At 39.9% G+C, this 18689-nt stretch overlaps 1 protein-coding gene across 1 annotated transcript in view; it reads left to right on the forward strand.

Moving 5' to 3' along the window:
* Positions 1–16781, forward strand: part of Cops4 (COP9 signalosome subunit 4) — a 38792-nt gene extending 22011 nt beyond the window's left edge. The window contains 6 exon segments of the mRNA XM_042678293.1: positions 7317–7487; positions 9060–9175; positions 12402–12431; positions 12433–12487; positions 16269–16366; positions 16368–16781. Coding sequence (XP_042534227.1) covers positions 7317–7487; positions 9060–9175; positions 12402–12431; positions 12433–12487; positions 16269–16366; positions 16368–16403 — 506 coding nt within the window. The 3' untranslated portion in view covers positions 16404–16781.
* Positions 16782–18689: the final 1908 nt, after the last annotated feature.

The following is an 18689-nucleotide window of genomic DNA, read 5'->3' on the forward strand; positions in this document are numbered from 1 at the left end:
ATCTTGGGGTTCATTTCGCTTAGCATCATCAATATGGTCATATATGATATAGACCTTTTCTGCTTGTTTGGTAAGATTATCCTAGATGTATACTAGTTATTGTAAATAAGGGAAACCATGGGACCTATGTTTCTTTGGATCTGGCTTACTTCACTTAATATAATTTTTTCCAAATCTTTCCATTTCCTAACAAATTGACAGTGTCATTCTTTCTGATCGAGCATAGAATTCCATTGTGTATGTGCATGTGTGTGTGTGTGTGTGTGTGTGTGTGTGTGTATCACACATTTTCTTGATCCATACATCTACTGAGAAGCATCTCGGTTGGTTCCATATCTTAGCTATGGTGTATAATGCTGTGGTAAACATAGTTGTGCTCATAGCTTTAGTATGGCCTTGTTCGTGATCATTTGGATAAATGCCCAGAAGTGGGATTGCTGGGTCATAGAGGAGCTTTATGTGTAGTCTTTTGAGGAACCTCCGTAATGCTTTCCAAAATGGTTGAACTCCTAGCAACAATGCAGTAGAGTTCCCTTTTGGCCACACCCCCTCCAGTTGTTATGAGATTTCTTGATTATAGCCATTCTAACTGGGGTAAGGTGGAATCTCAGTGTTATTTTGATTTGCATGTCTTTTATGTCCAGAGAAGTTGAACATTTCTTCATGTGTCTACTGGCCATTCTTATTTCTTCTCAGAGAAGTCTCTCTTTAAGTCTTTAGCTCACTTATTAACGGGGCGATTGTTTCTTTGAGAATTTGTTTTTGGAGGATTTAATTTTTTGAGTTCTAAGTATATGTTAGATATGAGGTCCTTGTCCGTTGTATGGCTAGTGAAGATCTTCTCCCAATCCATGGGCTTTCTATTGATCTTGATAGCTATGTTCTTGATCATGCAGAAGCTCTGCAGTTTCATGCAATCCTATTTATTGTGTTACTGGGTCTTTATTAAGAAAATTTTGGGGGCTGGGAAGGTGGCTCAGTAGTAGAGCTCTTGCCTTGCATGCCTGAGGCCCTGGGTTCAATTCCTCAGCACCACATAAGCAAAAAGAAAAAAAGCTGCAAGTGGCGCTGTGGCTCAAGTGGTAGAGCACTAGCCTTGAGCTGAAGAGCTGAGAGATAGCGCCCAGGCCCAGAGTTCAGGCCCCACGACCGGACTCCCCCCCCAAAAAAAAGAAACGAAAAAGAAAAAGAAAATTTTGGCCTGTGCCAAGGAGCCTTAGAGTTTCTCCTGTTCCTTCCTGTTATGTTTTCAGGGTGTCTGATTTTACTTCGAGGCCTTTTATCCATTTGGAATTGATTCTGGTGCATGGTGATATATAAGGATCTAACTTTAGTTTTCTATAGGTGTTTAACCAATTTTGCCAGCACTATTTACTAAAGAGGCTGTCTTCCTTCCATTCTATTTTTTAGCTTCCTTATCGAAGATTAGGTGGCTGTAGGTCTGTGGATTTATTTCTAGGTCTTTAGTTTTATTCCATTGGTCTTCAGGTCTGTTCTCAAGAAAAAGTCTTTAAAAGAAGAAAAAAAACACTTTAATTGTACAAAGAGATTGCCAGTTACGACAGCAGTTTATAAATATAGTGCATCTTGATCAAGGGAAAGTCTTTTAAGTGAATTTACACATTTACATTCTTGTGGTTACAAGACCCATCAGATGAGTGGCATCTCTGATCTCTGAGAATTATCCTAGTGGAAAGGACTTACTTAGCTTAATGGCTATAACTTGAATGAATCCTGGGCTGTGTTGAAATTTTCTCAGCCAATTCATTAGTCTGTCATCACTTTGAAATTCATTCAGCATCTCAGGACTTGGTCAAAATGTAGATAATTTTTCCCCCCCAGAATGTAATAGTCATGGTCTTTAGTCCAGTTTCCAGTAGCTTCCTCATCCTCATCTGAAACTTCATTATTGTTGATATTTAGTCCTCTGACCTCTCACCACAGCTGTTCATGAAGCATTCTGGGGCTTCTTTAGCCTTCATTTCCAAACTTGCTCAGATTGCTTCCACAGACCAGTTCCAAAGGCTCCTGAACCTCATATCCCTGCATAGTCAGAGCAGTGACTCCACTCTTTTTTTTTTTGGGTCCAGTCGTGGGGCCTGAACTCTGGGCCTGGGCGCTGTCTCTCAACTCTTCAGCTCAAGGCTAGCGCTCTACCACTGGAACCACAGTGCCACTTCCGGCTTTTTTCTTTTTGCTTATGTGGTGCTGAGGAATCGAACCCAGGGCCTCTGGCATGCAAGGCAAGCGCGCTACCACTGAACCACCTTCCCAGCCCCGGTGACGCCACTCTTGCTACCGTGTTTCTGTGTTTGTTAGTTACTGGTTGCTTTATGGTGGATAGGAGGCAACAGGGAGGTGCAGGATAAGACACAGTCCCAAGAACACATCCCCTAGTGACCTACTTCTCTGGCTGAGGCTTCCTCTCCTAAAGTTTCTTCCATCTCCCAAAACAGTGTCCCCAGCTGAGGACCATGTATTCAACACGTGAACATTTAGGTTGTATTTCATATTCAAATCGTAACAGATAGCATATGTACAATTTGGTCACTTACTTTATGTAACTAAATGTCAGACTTCTTTACACGTCACTACATATATTTTGGTTTTCTGTTGTCTGGCAAGATATACTTCAAATATAGTATATCTTGACCAATGTCACCCCTTTCAACCTTCTCACTCATTCCTCCCTACTACCCCCTTCTCTCATTATTCTTAATTTTGTAGGATGTACATTGGATTCTTATCTCTATTCCTCCCTATTCATTAGTCTACCCCTTTGGCTTTATCTTAATATATTTTGTCAGTTACAGACAATGCCCATGTAAAGGTCCCAAGGTTCAGAATTTTAACTGTTGAGAGAGTATACATTGAGCTGTCATGGCACTACACACTGTAATATCAGTTACTCAGGAAGTAGAAGCAGAATTTCAGGTTTGAGGCAAGCCTGGGTAAATGTAGCAAGATCTTGGCTCCAAAAAACAAAAATAAAAGAACCATAGGTGCAGCGCAAATGCAGGACTTGCCTGGCATGCCTGTGTTCGTGAGTTCAGTCCTTAGAGATGTTCATGAATACCTCATTTCTCACACAGGTGCTACCAGATTTTTTTTTTTTTGTCTTTGCCAGTCTGTTATCCCACTTTAGTTTTATTGCACTTTTAGTTTGTAATGAATCCACATTTAATATATAATATACATTTATTTTGCAATGAATAGTCTTTGAATATCCTTTTATGTTTAAAAAAACATTATTGACAACCTATACTTTTTTTTCGGATGAATTATGTGCTATGTCCATTGGCCATTTGTAGAGTTTTTTTGTTCTTTTTTCAGTGCCATAGTAAAGCTCATGACGAAAGTATTTTTTTCCCAATTTGTTGCCTATTTTAGCCTTTATGACATGCAGAAACATAAATTAATAGTCTTTATTTGTTCTGGGGATTCAAAGTAAGTCCTCACACTAAGCATTTGTACTACCACTCAGCTACAAACCCAGTTCCTATTTTTTATTCTGTCATATTTTGTCATATTTAAATTGGTGTGTGTGTGTGTGTGTGTGTGTGTGTGTGTGTGTGCATGCATGTGTGTGTGTGCGTGCGTGCGTGCATGCATGCCAGCCAGCCAGTCCTGGGGCTTGGCCCTGTCTCTGAACCTTTTTGCTCAAGTCTTAGTCTTCTACCACTTGAACCACAGCTCCATTTCCAGCTTTTTGGTGGTTAAGAGTCTCACAGACTTTTCTGCCCTAGCTGGCTTTTAACCTCAATCCTTATGTCTCAGCCTCTTGAGTAGCAAGTATTATAGGCATATGAGTCAGCAGTGCCCAACCATTTTTTTTTTTTTTTTTGGTAGTTGTAGGGCTTGAGCTCAGGCCCTGGGTGCTGTCCCTGGGCTCTTTTGTTCAAGGCTAGCACTCTACCACTTTGAGCCACAGTGCCACTTCCTGTTTTCTGGTGGTTAATTGGAGATAAGAGTCTCATGGACTTTCCGGCCTGGGCTGGCTTTGAACCATGATCCTCAGATCTCAGCCTCCTAAGTAGCTAGGATTACAGGCATGAGCCACTGGTGCCTTAGCATATTTTAATTTTTGTTTGTGATACTAGAGATTTAAAAAAGAAAAAACAGTTTGTCAGACAAATTTGAAACAAAGGACATTCTATCCAATTTTCTTGAATTCTTCCAAAAACAGTATTTTGCCAGGAATAGCAATTCAAGCCTGTAACCCTAAGCTACTTGGGAAATAGAGGATCATAGTTTGAAACTAGCCCAGTCCAAAAAACAGACAAGCAAACAGTTTATGAGCTATTCAGCTGGGATAACGGGTGTGAACTACTGTGCCTTGCTGCTTACCTGATTTAATTTTAAGTATTTCCTGTGAATTGGAAGTTGGTTAGCTAAAGGCTAGACTAGATTCAGGTTAAAAAAATCTCTCCAGAATGCTTCAATTATGTCCATGTAATTTCATCGTCTCACAGCAGAGGGCGCAGGAGCAGGTTTTTCACTATTTGGTGCTTCGATTGGTCATTTGGCTTAAGCTAGACTCCATTGTAAAAGCACATTTTTCTCTTTGCATCTTCTCTATAATCTCTAGGATGCTGCTTTGATAACCTACAAAAATCTTATTTCTTTTCACATAATTTGTTACCCATTAATAATTTTTCCTTAGATCTCTTAATTGTGTTATATATTCCAAAGTGATAATTTGCCAGTTCTATTCCTAAGCATGAGCTTTATCACCTTTTGTATAACATTGAACTTTTTTTGCTTATTTTTCTACTTGTAATTTATGTATTTAAAAGTGCACATATGAGTAATATGTAGTTGGATAAACTTTCACAAACAGAACATCCCTTTTTACCAGCTTTCAGAACAAGAAACAGAATACTCAGAGCCCCCTCTGTGAAGAACAATCTAGTCCTTAGTTTTACATACGTGAACTCATACAGTACATTCATTCCTGTCTTGTTTCTTGTGCTTTTGATGAAATTTACCCATATTGTTATGTCTTTTACTTCATTTTCATTGTTGTATAACTTTTCATTGTATGAACACTGCTAGTAAGAATAGAATTGCTAAGAATACTTTTGTATGTTTGACTTGGGTTTTCACTTATTGAGTGTTATAATAAGTTGAAGTAATCCTTTTTAATGTTCAGCTTGTCTCAAATATGACTAGGTCATATCTTTTTTACAAGGCTCCATTAGTCTTTGAATATTTTCTTGCATTTTAGAATAAAAAGATGCTTTACTGAAACACAACTTGACTTAGGGGGATGGAGACTAAAAGGAGGGGTGCAAACAAGTGGAACAGGAATGGTGGGCAAATACAACCGTTCTACTCAGTGTACATATGTGGAGACTGAACTAGGACACTTGAGAAGAGACCTGGGTTGGGATAGATGTGAGGGAGAGGGAAAATAATAGAAGTGACTGATCAAGATGTATTGTTATGTTAAATTGGAGCGCCTTTTTACAACTATTTGAAGAAAATATTTTTTTTTAAAAGATGCTTCATCATGCTGAAGCCTTAGGTTCAGTCCCTAGAATAAAAAAGAAAAGTGGTAGCCTGGCGCCATTGGCTCACGCCTGTAATCCTAGCTACTCAAGAGACTGAGATCTGAGGATCACAGTTCGAAGCCAGCCCAGGAAAGTCTTTTCTCCAATAAACCACTAGAAAAGCAGAAGTGGCACTGTGGCTCAAGCGGTAGAGCACTCGCCTTGATCTGAAGAGCACAGGGGCAGCGCCTAAGCCCAGAGTTCAAGCCCCACGACCGGCCAGAAAAAAGTGGTGGACATCAAGCCTATATTCTCTTTCCTCTTTGAATCTCAATCCTCAGATCTCAGCCTTTTGAGTATCTAGGGTTACAGATGTGAGCCAGTGTTGCTGAGCTCTTCTTTTAATGGAATTTTGGCACTAGGAATGCTCACAGCTACTAGATCTCATTGTTGTTAGGTTCTTTTCGCCTACAGACTTGGGAATATACTTAAAAGCAAAAGGTTTATTGGTAGTATTTTTTCCATTAGTTAAATATTTTTATATCATCAGTTACACGAATGTTCTTGAAACTAAAACTTGAAACTGTGACTGTTGAGTCCAGTAGTGTGCCACTCCTGGAGCTGGACTTCAGGGCCTCACACTCTCACTTGCTCAAGGCTGATGTGCTACCACTTGAGCCATTCTCCACTTGAATAATGTTTATGAGAGAAGTATTCATCTTCTGCAGATTTTTGTCTTTAGACAAGATCTGACTGTGTTGCCAGATTGTCCTTGAACTGGTAATTCTTCCTTAGTCTCCTAATTGCTGAGATTAGAGTCATGAATGGCCATTAGAGGCTTATAAATCATTCTCTTATATTAAGAATGTAGTGGATGCTCATTGCAGAAATATAGTCGTCAGAAAGAAGAAAATACAATCAATCACCTATGATTCCAGACTTAGACTATTTTGATCTCTATCCTGGTTTTTACATATGAATATTCAGTCATTGCATTTTCTACAGATTCAGTGTTTATGAATCTACCTACTCACTAAAATATATCTTAAACCAACCTCAAAGACAGTGCTTATAGTGCTTTCATTGTCATTTGCAGTCATTGGCAAGTGTGCAAAACAACTGAGATTATTTCTAGCTGATTGAACTAATAGAATCTCTTTTTGTTTCAGTTTTCAAACTAGCAGCAAGTTTCCTCGTTTTTTTTACTTAGTATTGCACTTTTATGCTCGATATCTGTGGTTTTGTTGTTTAAAACCCGCCATACAGTTGAAAACCTCCTGTGTTCTATTATTATTATTATTTGTGGTGCTGTGGCTATAACCAGGGCCTTGCTTATGCTAGGCAAGCACTCTCATACTGAGTGACATCCTCGCCCCTCTAATGTTCTTAAGTACAGAGATGTGCATTACATAGAAAATACATGTGTTAGATAAGCTTCCATTTAGGCAGAGTTACAGTACTGACTATAGTGTGTGTGTGTGTGTGTGTGTCTGAGTGTCTGTGTTTATGTCTATGTCTATGTCTGTGTCTGTGTCTATGTCTGTGTCTGTGTGCTGAATCAACAGTATATATAAAACAAAACACTTTACACATGAAGACATAAAGTTATAGATTAATTGGCTGTCAAAACCTTGCTAAGGCTACTGGGAACCAAATCTGTATTTCTTGTAGAATCAACAGTTGACTGTTCACTAATTTAGTGGTGGCAGCAACTTCATTGAACATAGCCACCATGGTTCATGAGAATTGCAAAACTGGGGTCATAAAAGGTGATGATTTCTGATTAAAGAAACATTGTAAAAGATTTGACCTATGTTTCTATAGGACAGCAGCGTTCTCGGATGCTGGCTACTCTGTTTAAGGATGAAAGGTGCCAGCAACTGGCTGCATATGGGATTCTAGAGAAAATGTACCTAGATAGGATCATCAGAGGAAACCAACTTCAAGAATTTGCTGCCATGCTGATGCCTCATCAGAAAGCAACTACAGCTGATGGTAATGACATGTCATACTCATATGTGGTGTTAAATATTTAGGAACAGACTACAGGAGAAGTCATAGCATTGGAAACCGCTTGCAGTCTTAGAATTCTCTTTTACACTCTGATTTTCACGAAGAATAATATATTGACTGTAGGTGAATGGCATACACAGATAAGGATACCTGGTGTATTTTTAAATGGTCCTTACTGGAAAGCATTTTGTGAAATAATGCATTTTTTTGAAACTTGATGGAGCAGAAAGATTGTAGACTATAATGCCTGATTTAATAAACCTTTAAACTTTCTTGAACATACTAAATTTAAGATGTTTATAAAATGCCCAAGTAAAGATGTTACTTCAATAGTTTTGGCTGTATGAGTCTGAGTTCAGAAAAGATTTAGAATAGATGACTGGATTTCATGATGGTCATCAGCATATTCATGCTTATTGGGATAATGTTGGAAGAAAGAAAAGGTGAAGGTACAAAATTGAGCTCTTTCATTTTAAGGTAAGGAACAAAGGAAGACTAAGAATTGGGAGTGAAAGGGTAAAGGTGGAAAATCCTGGGTGAAGGCTGTGAATGTAGCTTAGCAGTAGAACCTTTGCTTAGCATGCATGAGGTCCTGGGTTCAAGTCTCAGCATCATCAATAAAAGGGGAAGAGGAGTGAGAATTTATGAGAAGGAAGGGTTCTCAGTATGCCCTTGAAGTATCATTAAATATACCTTGTCATAGTATGTGGACCATAGTAAGTGCTCAGTAGGAATATTGTACAAGAATTCTCTAACCCCCTTCAGGATGGGTCATAAGTCCTGAATTTTATCTGGTGATAATATTTCCCTCCTTCCCTCTCTCCCTCCCTCCCTTTCTTTCTTCTTAATTTCTTTTCCTTCTTTCTTTTTTTTTTTAAACTGGTCCTAGGCCTTGAAAACTCTGAGTCTGTGTGCAAGGCTAATGCTCTACCACTTGAGCCACAGCACCACTTCTGGCTTTTTCCATTTATGTGGTGCTGAGGAATTGAATCCAGAGCTTCATGTATGCTAGGCAAGCACTCTACCACTAAGTCACATTCCAGGCCCATGTATTTCCTTTCTTAAATGAGGATTTTGTGCATGATTTTTTGAGGAGAGTTAGCTGATTATATCTTTTGGACATTTGTCACATTTACCTCAAAAAAGGTGTTTGTTGGAATGACCAAAAGATGGAAGAACAGGGATTTTATTGAATTTATGGAATAGGTTGCTTGATTGTTGTGCTTCTGCTTGCTAATAAAAGTTTATGTTTATAAGAGGAAAAGTTAATGATTTTTGATAGCTAGCCTGAAGAAGCTAAGCCCAACCCAAAGAGTTGTATGTATTCACTTAGTATAGTTCCTTACTAATTACTCATTTCTTAAATACTTTTTTTATCTTTAAGTGTATGTGAACCAAACTGTCAAGCAATTTTGGTTACTTGTAATATGTTGGTTAGAAGAATAAAGATGATGGTTATGTGTTACTGTATATCTAGACATTTTTAGGAAAAGATACATCTTTTTAAATTATGAAACTTGTTTCAAACTTGTAATAATTTTATTTTTATTTAAGGTTCTAGTATCTTGGACAGAGCTGTTATTGAACACAATTTGTTGTCTGCAAGCAAACTATATAATAATATTACCTTTGAAGAACTTGGAGCTCTTTTAGAGATTCCTGCTGCTAAGGTATTTTCTTGACTCATATACATACAGGAAAGTTAGGACCCCAAACTACCGAAAGTGACAAGAGAATCTCTTATCACTACAATAGATGTAATTGACAACTACAATAGAAATTACTCAGCAAAAGGCTCAAGTAAATGGAAATTATTGAAATAACAAAATACTACTGTAATTACCTTAGTATTCTTGGATTTATTTATTTATTTATTTTTGGGTCCGGTCATGGGGCTTGAACTTTGGGCCTGGGTGCTGTCCCTCAGCTCTTCAGCTCAAGGCTAGCGCTCTACCACTTGAGCCACAGCGCCACTTCCGGCTTTTTTCTTTTTGCTTATGTGGTGCTGAGGAATCGAACCCAGGGCCTCAGGCATGCAAGGCAAGTGCTCTACCACTGAGCCACCTTCCCAGCCTGGATTTTTTTTTTTTAACTGCACTAGGATTTGAAGTCAGGGTGTTGAGCTTGATAGGAAAGTTCTATACTCATGGAACCATACTTTCAGCCACTGTTTTGGGTTTTTTAAATAGTGTTTTGTGACAAAGTTTTCTAGAATGAAATTCTTTCTTTCTTTTTTCTTTTTTTGCTCTGTTGTGGGGCTTGAACTCTGGGCTTGGGCGCTGTCCCTGTGCTCTTCAGCTCAAGGTGAGTGCTCTACTGCTTGAGCCACAGTGCCTGGTTTTCTGGTGGTTTATTGGAGATAAGAGTCTCACGGATTTTCCTGCCCGGCCTGGCTTTGAACCGCAATCCTCAGATCTCAGCTTCCTGAGTAGCTAGGATTACAGGCGTGAGTCACTGGCATCCAGCTAGAATGAAATTCTTTTAGGAGTTGCAAGGTTATGATATTTACTTCATATGTATATCTTTGTTGGGCTGTGAAGGTAGCTCAGTTGTAGAGTGCTTGCCTCACATGCATGAGGCCCTGGGTTTGATTCCTCAGTACCACAAAAACAGAAAAAGCCAGAAGTGGCGCTGTGGCTCAAGTGGTAGAGTGCTAGCCTTGAGTTGAAGAACTCAGGGACAGGGCCCAGGCCCAGAGTTCAAGCCTCACAACCAACCAAAAAAAAAAAAAAAAGAATATCTTTGTTTACCATCTGTTTGTCTACTTTGTAGTGATTCCTGATTTCTGCTATTTTAGATCTTTGTTGTTGCTGTTTGTTGTAGTCTTGTTGTATAGCTCAAGTTGGCCTTTAGCCTTGAATCTTCCTGCCTCAGCCTTCTTATAAGTGCCAGAATTAGAGGTATATGACACCATACCTGGAAGACATTTTAGATTTTGATACATACCTTATATCTTCTTTTTTCATACCTAGACAGACTCAAAGGTTTAACATTTTATCTCCTTAGGAGAATGACAGGTATTATAAGCCCCTACTATTCTGTTTTAACCTCTGTGTTTGGTTTTATTTAAGAAATTGACTTATTGGGGCATTTAATTTCATCCTTAAGTTTTGGTTACCATCCATAAATTCCCAACGAAGTACCAATCTAGAAGGTATTTCAACTATCATTTATCAAGCATTCTCTTAATTTTAGTAATACTAAAAGTAATCAAGCTTACTTTTACCTTAAGGTCAGGCGGTTATGGGTCATATCCTCTTGTATCTGTTTGTGAAATTTTAATTTATTATTTTCTAACAATTTCTTGCACAGTACAGTAGAGAAAGTAGGTAAGTTTGGAAACTACGATTTCTGTTACCATTTATAAGCTGCTTCCTGCTAAGATTGTGAGGTATAATCTTGCTGAGATCAAGATGAGTGAATATACTAGTAATAAGTAACTTATGGTAGTTATATGACTTCAGGAGCTAGATAGAGAGCTTTTGTTTCTCTTTAATTTTTTAAAATTCTTTCAGTTTCCTTTTGAATTTGAGTATCTATTCCTCCTTTACTTTTCAACTAAAATACTACCGTGTTTGGATGCATGTATGGAAATAGCACAATGAAATGCAGTCATACCATTAATATATATTAAAAACAGAAGGGATGATAAAAAGAATTTTAGTGTTGGACATGGTGGCATATGCCTGTATTCTGAGCTCCTTGCAAGCCAAGCAAGATAATGAGTTCAAGGTCAGCCTACGTTACAGAAGTGAGACCTTGTCCTCAAAAAAAAAAAAAAGAGTTTGGAAACAATAAATGTGGAAATTGAAGTGAAATAAAAGTTTGGGTTTCGGTTTGACTCCTTTTTTTCTTGTTGTTGTTTGGTCCCGGGGCTTGAACTCAGGGTCTGGATGCCATTTCTTAGCTTTTTTGCTCAAGGCTAGTATTCCACTTGAGCCACAGCTCGGTTTCTGGCTTTTTAGCTGGTTAATTGGAGATAAGAATCTCACAGATTTTCTTGCCTGGGATGTCATCAAAACCATAATCAGATCTCAGCTTCCTAAATTGCTAGGATTTCCTAGATGTGAGTGACCAGTACCTCACTGACTGATTTTTTAGCTATAGATTCCAGCAAGTAGAAGAAAAAGATATTTTTTTACTTTGATTTTTGATCAGAGATTAAAAATTGGTGAACAGGCTTCTTTCTCATATCAAAAAAGCAAAACAATAGCAAAAAACAGTTAAGTTCTAATGGCTCATAACTTGTCATAGCTACTCAAGAGATTGAGACCTAGAGGAATCAGGTTCAAAGCCAGCCCAAGAACATTCAGTGAACATATGTGAAAATAGAGCTAGCTCGATTGAGGGTATGGGTGGGAATGTGAAAGATGGGGAAAAATGATGAATGAGGTGACGTGGATCAAGATGCATTGCACTTATAGACTAGGCATGTTGAACTGAACCCTTTGTACAACTACCTAAATACTAAAGAAGACTCCATCTCCAATTAACCAGTAGAAAGTAGATTGGAAGCATGGCTCAAGTGGTAGAGTGGCAGCTGGGCAAGCCAGTCTAGCAAGCCCTGAATACAAGCCTTAGTACCAGGAAAAGGGAAAAAAAAAAAACCCAAAACCCCCAAACAATTAATTAAAGCAATGGATTACACCCAGAAAGAATAAGGAAAATAGATTTACAAGTGGTATTCATCTAATGATGACAAATGAACACATATGTGCAAGTAACATAATTTAAGTTCTGTTTTTTATTTACTTTTTTTAAATAGTAATTTTTTTTCACTTTAGTTATTTATTGTTATATGGTACCCGGAATCAAACCCAGGGCCTCATGCATGCTGAGCAAACACTCTACCACTAGCCCACATTCCCAGACCTGTTTTTTATTGTTTTTTTACAGGCAGAAAAAATAGCATCTCAAATGATAACGGGAAGGACGTATGAATGGATTTATTGACCAGATTGATGGAATAGTTCATTTTGAAAGTAAGTTTTGTGTATTTTTTCTAATGGAATGGCAATAAAACTATTATGTATTTATTACTAAAATATGTCGATTTCTTTTGACTCCGAATTTTACTACTAGAGTCAACTTATTTCCAAAGGAACTTTTATTTTTCTTTCTGTTTATGTGGTACTGAGGAATTGAAACCCAGGGCTTCATGCATGCTAGGCAAGCACTCTATTGCTAAGCCATATTCCCAGCCCTTCAAAGGAAATATTTTAAGATAATTTAAAAAAGTTAATTTGTTGGGGCTGGGAAGGTGCTCAGTGGTAGAGCTCTTGCCTTGCATGCATGAGGCCCTGGGTTCAATCCCTCAGCACCACATAAGCAAAAAGAAAAAAGCCGGAAGGGCGCTGTGGCTCGATTGGTAGAGCGCTTGCCTTGAGGTGAGGAGCTGAGGAACAGTGCTCAGCGCCCAGAGTTCAGGCCCCACAACTGGACCCCCCCCCCCCAAAAAAAAAAAAAAAAGTTAATTTGTCAATCTACTTAACGCAACATTTTGTAAACTGAGAAAAAACTTAAAACTTGGATTGTATCCGTTTTCTCTTTTCCCTATGAAACATTTACTGAGCTCATACCATGTATCAGGCATGTGGAAATAACAGCTGCATTTCCTATTATCAGCTCATTGCACTAATGGAAAGCAGGCAAGGAAGTGTCTCTTGGTATTCTCATTGTCTGATCTTTTCATCTCCTCATTCCCATCTCTGTTACATCTGGGACCTTTCTGTACCCAGAACTGTGGCACCTGTAAAATTTTAATTTGAAATACTTTACTCTTTCACTCTGTTTCTAGGATCTGTCTCAATTATTCCCACTTACAAGCTCTCCCCTCACCCACATGGGAGCTGCTGGTCCATTAATTCTTCTATTTACTTCCAGTCAGTGCAGCCCATTTTTGTCTTTTCTATTTAACTTGGATTTATGATCCATCAGTTCAGTTACTTTTTTTTTTTCCTACAAATACCCCTATAATATTAACTTGCCTGTTGACTTTTTTTTTTTTTTTGGTGATACTACTTCATTCTACTATTTGAGCTATGCTCCCAGCCATCCCTTTTACTCTCCTCTCTCCTTCCTTCCTTCCTTCCTTCCTTCCTTCCCTTCCTTCCTTCCTTCCTTCCTTCCTTCCTTCCTTCCTTCCTTCCTTCCTTCCTTCCTCTCTCTTCTTTCTTTCTTTCTCTTCCTTCCTTCCTTTCCTTCCCTCCTTCCCTCCTTCCCTCCTCCCTCCCTCCCTCCCTCCCTCCCTCCCTTCCTCCCTTCCTCCCTTCCTCCCCCTCCTCCTTCTCTTCCTTCCCTTCCTTCCTTCCTTCCTTCCTTCCTTCCTTCCTTCCTTCCTTCCTTCCTTCCTTCCTTCTTTCCCTTCCTTTTTTGTCGGTTGTGGGGCTTGAACTCTGGACTTGGCACTGTCCCTCAGCTCTTCAGTTTCAGCTCAAGGCTATAACTCTACCACTTCAGTCACAGCGCCACTTTCAGTTTTCTGAGTGGTTTATTGGAGATAAGAGTCTCACGGCCTTTCCTGCCCAGGCTGGCTTTGAACCGAGATCCTCGAATATCAGTCTCCTGAGTAGCTAGGATTACAGGCATGAACCACAGTGCTGGGCTTCCCCTTCCCTCCCTTCCCTTCCCTTCCCTTCCCTTCCCTTCCCTTCCCTTCCCTTCCCTTCCCTTCCCTTCCCTTCCCTTCCCTCCCCTCCCCTCCCCCTCCCCTCCCCTCCCCTCCCCTCCCCGTTCCCTCTCCTTCTTTCTTCTTCCCTTCCCTTCATTTCCTTCCTTCCTCTCTTCATCCCTCCCCTTCTGTCTTTCTCCCCCCCCCCCCCCCCCCCCCCCCCCCCCCCCCCCACTCATAGGGTTTTGGGTTTTTGTCCCTACTGGTCTGGATCTTGATCCTCTATACCTCCTGCATAGCGGAATAGCTGAGATCACAGGTGCAGGCCATCATGCCTCAACTTTGTTAGGGGAGACGTGGTTCTCAATAGCTTTCTGCCTCTGCTGACCTCAAACTCTAATTGTCCACTTCCAAAGTAGCAGGTGTGTGTCATCACATAGGATTCTTGTTGACTTTTTATTACAGCTGTTCAATGAACCTTTACTTCAAATGAACCCATTCTCTGTATTTTCCATGCCTGCCTCCAGAATCAGGCAACAAACACATAGTATTATTAAATCCAAGGTCTGAGCTGCTTATTAGTACCTGGGAATCATGATACATTTTCCTACTTTATTCTTTTTTTTGCTTTGCAGTTGTACTTCAGATCTGACTTTTCTTAACTCTTGGCTTTTTTTCCTCAGCAAAACCCCTTGTTTTTTATTTCACAGATCTTTTTTAAAAAGTCTATTAGTGTGCTACTCTTGATCAGATTTATAAACCTTAAAATTTACATACAGATTAAAATCATTTTTTCTCCCCACTTGTTATACTAGAGGTGGCTTCCATTTCCTGATCCATTCTTTCAGTTGTTCTTTAGAATTCCTTGTCTAGCCTCTTCTCTAACTTACCTACCAAGAAAATACAGCATTAGGAACCTGAATTTAGTAATTTTTGTCTGTTTTCATCCTTTCTTAGTCTATTGAACTTAGGGCCTGAAACTTGCCTAGGCAAACACTCTATCCATTGAGCCCTTTTTGCATTGATTATTTTCTAGGTAAGGTCTCACTTTGTGCTGGAACTATCCTGAGTTGTGATCCTCCTACTTGTGTTTCTCCTTGTTGCTAGGAATGACAGGCATGCGTCAGTGCATCCAAGCCATTTGTTGAGGAGTGTCTAGCTAACTTCTGTTTGTTCTGGTTGGCCTCAAACCACAATTCGCTGATCTGTACTCCCACGTAGCTTACGTTGGCTTATTCTCAAACAACAATTGTTCCATATCGACTTTATTTTTATTTTTTTGAGTCCGGTTGTGGGGCCTGAACTCTGGGCCTGGGTGCTGTCCCTCATCAGCTCTTCAGCTCAAGGCAAGCGCTCTACCACTGAGCCACCTTCCCAGCCCAAGCCCGTATTGACTTTAATACTGTTGTCCTGTTTCTAAAACAAAGCAGAAAAGAGATTCTCTTCAGGATTTCATTAAATGAGACTTCTTCCAATTTTTCATTTCGAGCTACACACAGCTGTTTATAAAGAAAACCCTGGTGAATTCAGGATGATAGTTTGGGTGGTGGGTTATGGTTTTTTGTTGGTTTGTTTGTTTGGTTTGGTTTTTGTTATTTTGCAGAGGCGGCCTTGAATATGTAGCTACACTTTCTTTTCCAATAGGAGGAAGTGTTTTATGAATCACTGAACATGGCTGTTTCTTTGTGATAGTCATTGTGGTTAAGATTGTTGGTTTTAATTTTTTTTTTAAAGAGTAGTAATAACATTTATCTGTGTATGTGATTTTATATCTTCTACTAGTGATTTGAGTTCTCAACTACTGCTTGATTCTATGTTTTAGCCACGATTTATTTATTTATTTTTTTGTCGGTCGTCGGGGCTTGAACCTCTGGGCCTGGGCGTTGCCCCCAAGCTCTTCGCTCAAGGCTAGTGCTCTACCACTTGAGCCACAGCGCCACTTCTGGCTTTTTCTGTTTATGTGGTGCTGAGGAATCAAACCCAGGGCCTCATGCATGTGAGGCAAAGCATTCTACCATTGAGCCACCTTCCCAGCCCCTAGCCATGATTTTTTAAATAAACTTTTAAAACTTAATATTACTAATTTCTCACAATTGTTCTGCCTACAAAGGAGTAATCTCAGTTTTACCCATTCTTTTCTTTTCACCCCATAGCCCGAGAAGCCCTGCCAACATGGGACAAACAGATCCAATCACTTTGTTTCCAAGTGAATAACCTTCTGGAGAAAATTAGTCAGACAGCACCAGAATGGGACAGCACAAGCCATGGAGGCCCAGATGGCCCAGTGAATCCTTGAGGAACTTGTGTGCACACTACGTCCTTTCCATGTTGTGCAGATTGATTCCACTGTCCCTCTGAAGCATTTGCATCATGACCTTACACATTTCAGTCCCTTTTATGCTGGATTCCATTTAAAGAAGATAATAGAGCAAAAAGTCCAAGCATTTAAACATGTAGTTCCTATATATTCAGGGTCTGGTATCAAGCTAACTCAGATGTTTTGAAAGCTTTTTCTTTAAACAGAGGTGAAATATCTGTGACTAAGAAGTTTGGGATTTGTGATAACTTTGTAGTCATGTAAAACTTAAGTGCTCTGTGCTTCTCCAAATGTGGTTATTCTAATAAATGGTGAAATGAGCCAAATAAAAGTAGTACTTCGTTTTTAATTAGTGAAGGTGTTTTTTTTTCACTTTTTCCCTTCAACTTGGCAGATCTTGATTTATATCATATACTACAAATACAAAGATATGTTATAAAACCTGTTTTCCAGGCATTCAAAGACTCAGCCAAGAAACAGGTTTAATTCTTGGAGTTGAGTTGCATCTGTGCTGGGGCTACAGGGGGAGCTTTTCCTTTAGCAGAGACAAGTCAGAGAAGACTTCCCCAGAGGGTTAGTACAGCTGAGCTTTGTGCAGCAGGGAGGATCCAGTGCTAGCCTGGAATAGAAAGGCCTCGTCTTGAAGAGGGTAAGGGGAATGGCCTGCCCCGTAAGGGAAGCTAGTTCACCTGAGCCTTAGCTGACCTAGAAGAAAGGTGGACAATTCCAACCTCCTTTAAGGCTTTTTATTTCATATGAGAGGAGGAAAAGCAAACACTTCAAAAGGCCACAGCTCAGGGATTAAAACCTAACTATAAAAGACAATCACAAAATTACAAAATGCTTCCCATATTACTTAACACCACATAAGTAGGTTATGTCTGAGATCTAGAAGTCAATCCCACCCCTAAGAAGGATTTTTTTTTTCTGGTCCTGGCACTGGAACTCTGGACCTGGGAGCTGCCCCTGAGCTTTTGTGCTCAATGCTAGTGCTACCACTTGAGCACAGCTCCATTGTTGCCTTTTTGTGGTTAATTGGAGATAAGAGTCTCACAGACTTTCCTACCCTGGCTGGCTTCAAACTGCAATCCTTATATCTCAGCCCTCCTGAGTAGCTAGGATTACAGATGTGAGTCACCAGCCCCCAGCTAAGATGGAAATTTTTTTTTTTTGGGGTTGGGGGCGGAATCCCGTCGTGGGGCCTGAACTCTGGGCCTGGGCGCTGTCCCTCAGCTCTTCAGCTCAAGGCTAGCACTCTACCACTTGAGCCACAGTACCACTTCCGGCTTTTTTCTTTTTGCTTATGTGGTGCTGAGGAATCGAACCCAGGGCCTCATGCATGCAAGGCAAGCGCTCTACCACTGAGCCACCTTCCCAGCCCAAGAAGGAAATCTTAAAGAGTTAGTTATGTAAGTCAGGTAAAGGAGTACAACATTACCTTCCTTCCTTCCTTCCTTTCTTCCTTCCTTCCTTCCTTCCTTCCTTGCCTTCCTTCCTTCCTTCCTTCCTTCCTTCCTTCCTTCCTTCCGTCCTTCCTTCCTTCCTTCCTTCCTTCCTTCCTTCCTTCTTTTCTTTCTTTCTTTCTTTCTTTCTTTCTTTTCTTTCTTTCTTTCTTTCTTTCTTTCTTCTTTCTTTCTTTCTTTCTTTCTTTCCCTCCCTCCCTCCCTCCCTCCTTCCTTCCCTCCCCCCCCCCTCTCTCTCTCTTTCTTTCTTTCTTCTTTGCCATTCCTGGTGCTTGAACTTGGGCTCGGCACTGTCCCCTGAGCTTTTGATCAACACTAGCACTCTACCACTTGAGTCACAGTGCTACTTTGGGTCTTTTCTGTTTATGTGGTACTAAGGAATCCAACCCAGTGCTTCATGCATGCTAGGTAAGCTCTCTACCCACTAAGCCACATTCCCAGCCCAAGAGTACATTTCTTTTCAGACAATGTCACCTCTTCCCTTTCTCCCTCCCAGTTGTTCCCTCTCATCCCCATCCCACAGTTGTATAGTTCATTTTCAACATAATGGCCAATAAGAACCACTGCTACATTTGTCCACCTTTTGTCCCTCCACTTTTGTGTCCCCCAGAAGGAAATCTAAAAGAACCAATTTTTCTTCTTTTCCCCTCTCCCATGAAGAGAAAAAGCAAGGAAACAAAGACTCAATGATAGCAGACAAATGCAGTCTGGCTCCTACCCAGATTAACATAAAGCCTCATACTTACAGCCTAATTGTCATGTCTGGTTTTCAACTACAAAGTTAACATGTAGGT

This window comes from Dipodomys spectabilis, unplaced genomic scaffold, assembly GCF_019054845.1.
Source record: "Dipodomys spectabilis isolate Male_0828 unplaced genomic scaffold, ASM1905484v1 ptg000043l, whole genome shotgun sequence".
In the NCBI taxonomy this organism is placed as follows: domain Eukaryota; kingdom Metazoa; phylum Chordata; class Mammalia; order Rodentia; family Heteromyidae; genus Dipodomys; species Dipodomys spectabilis.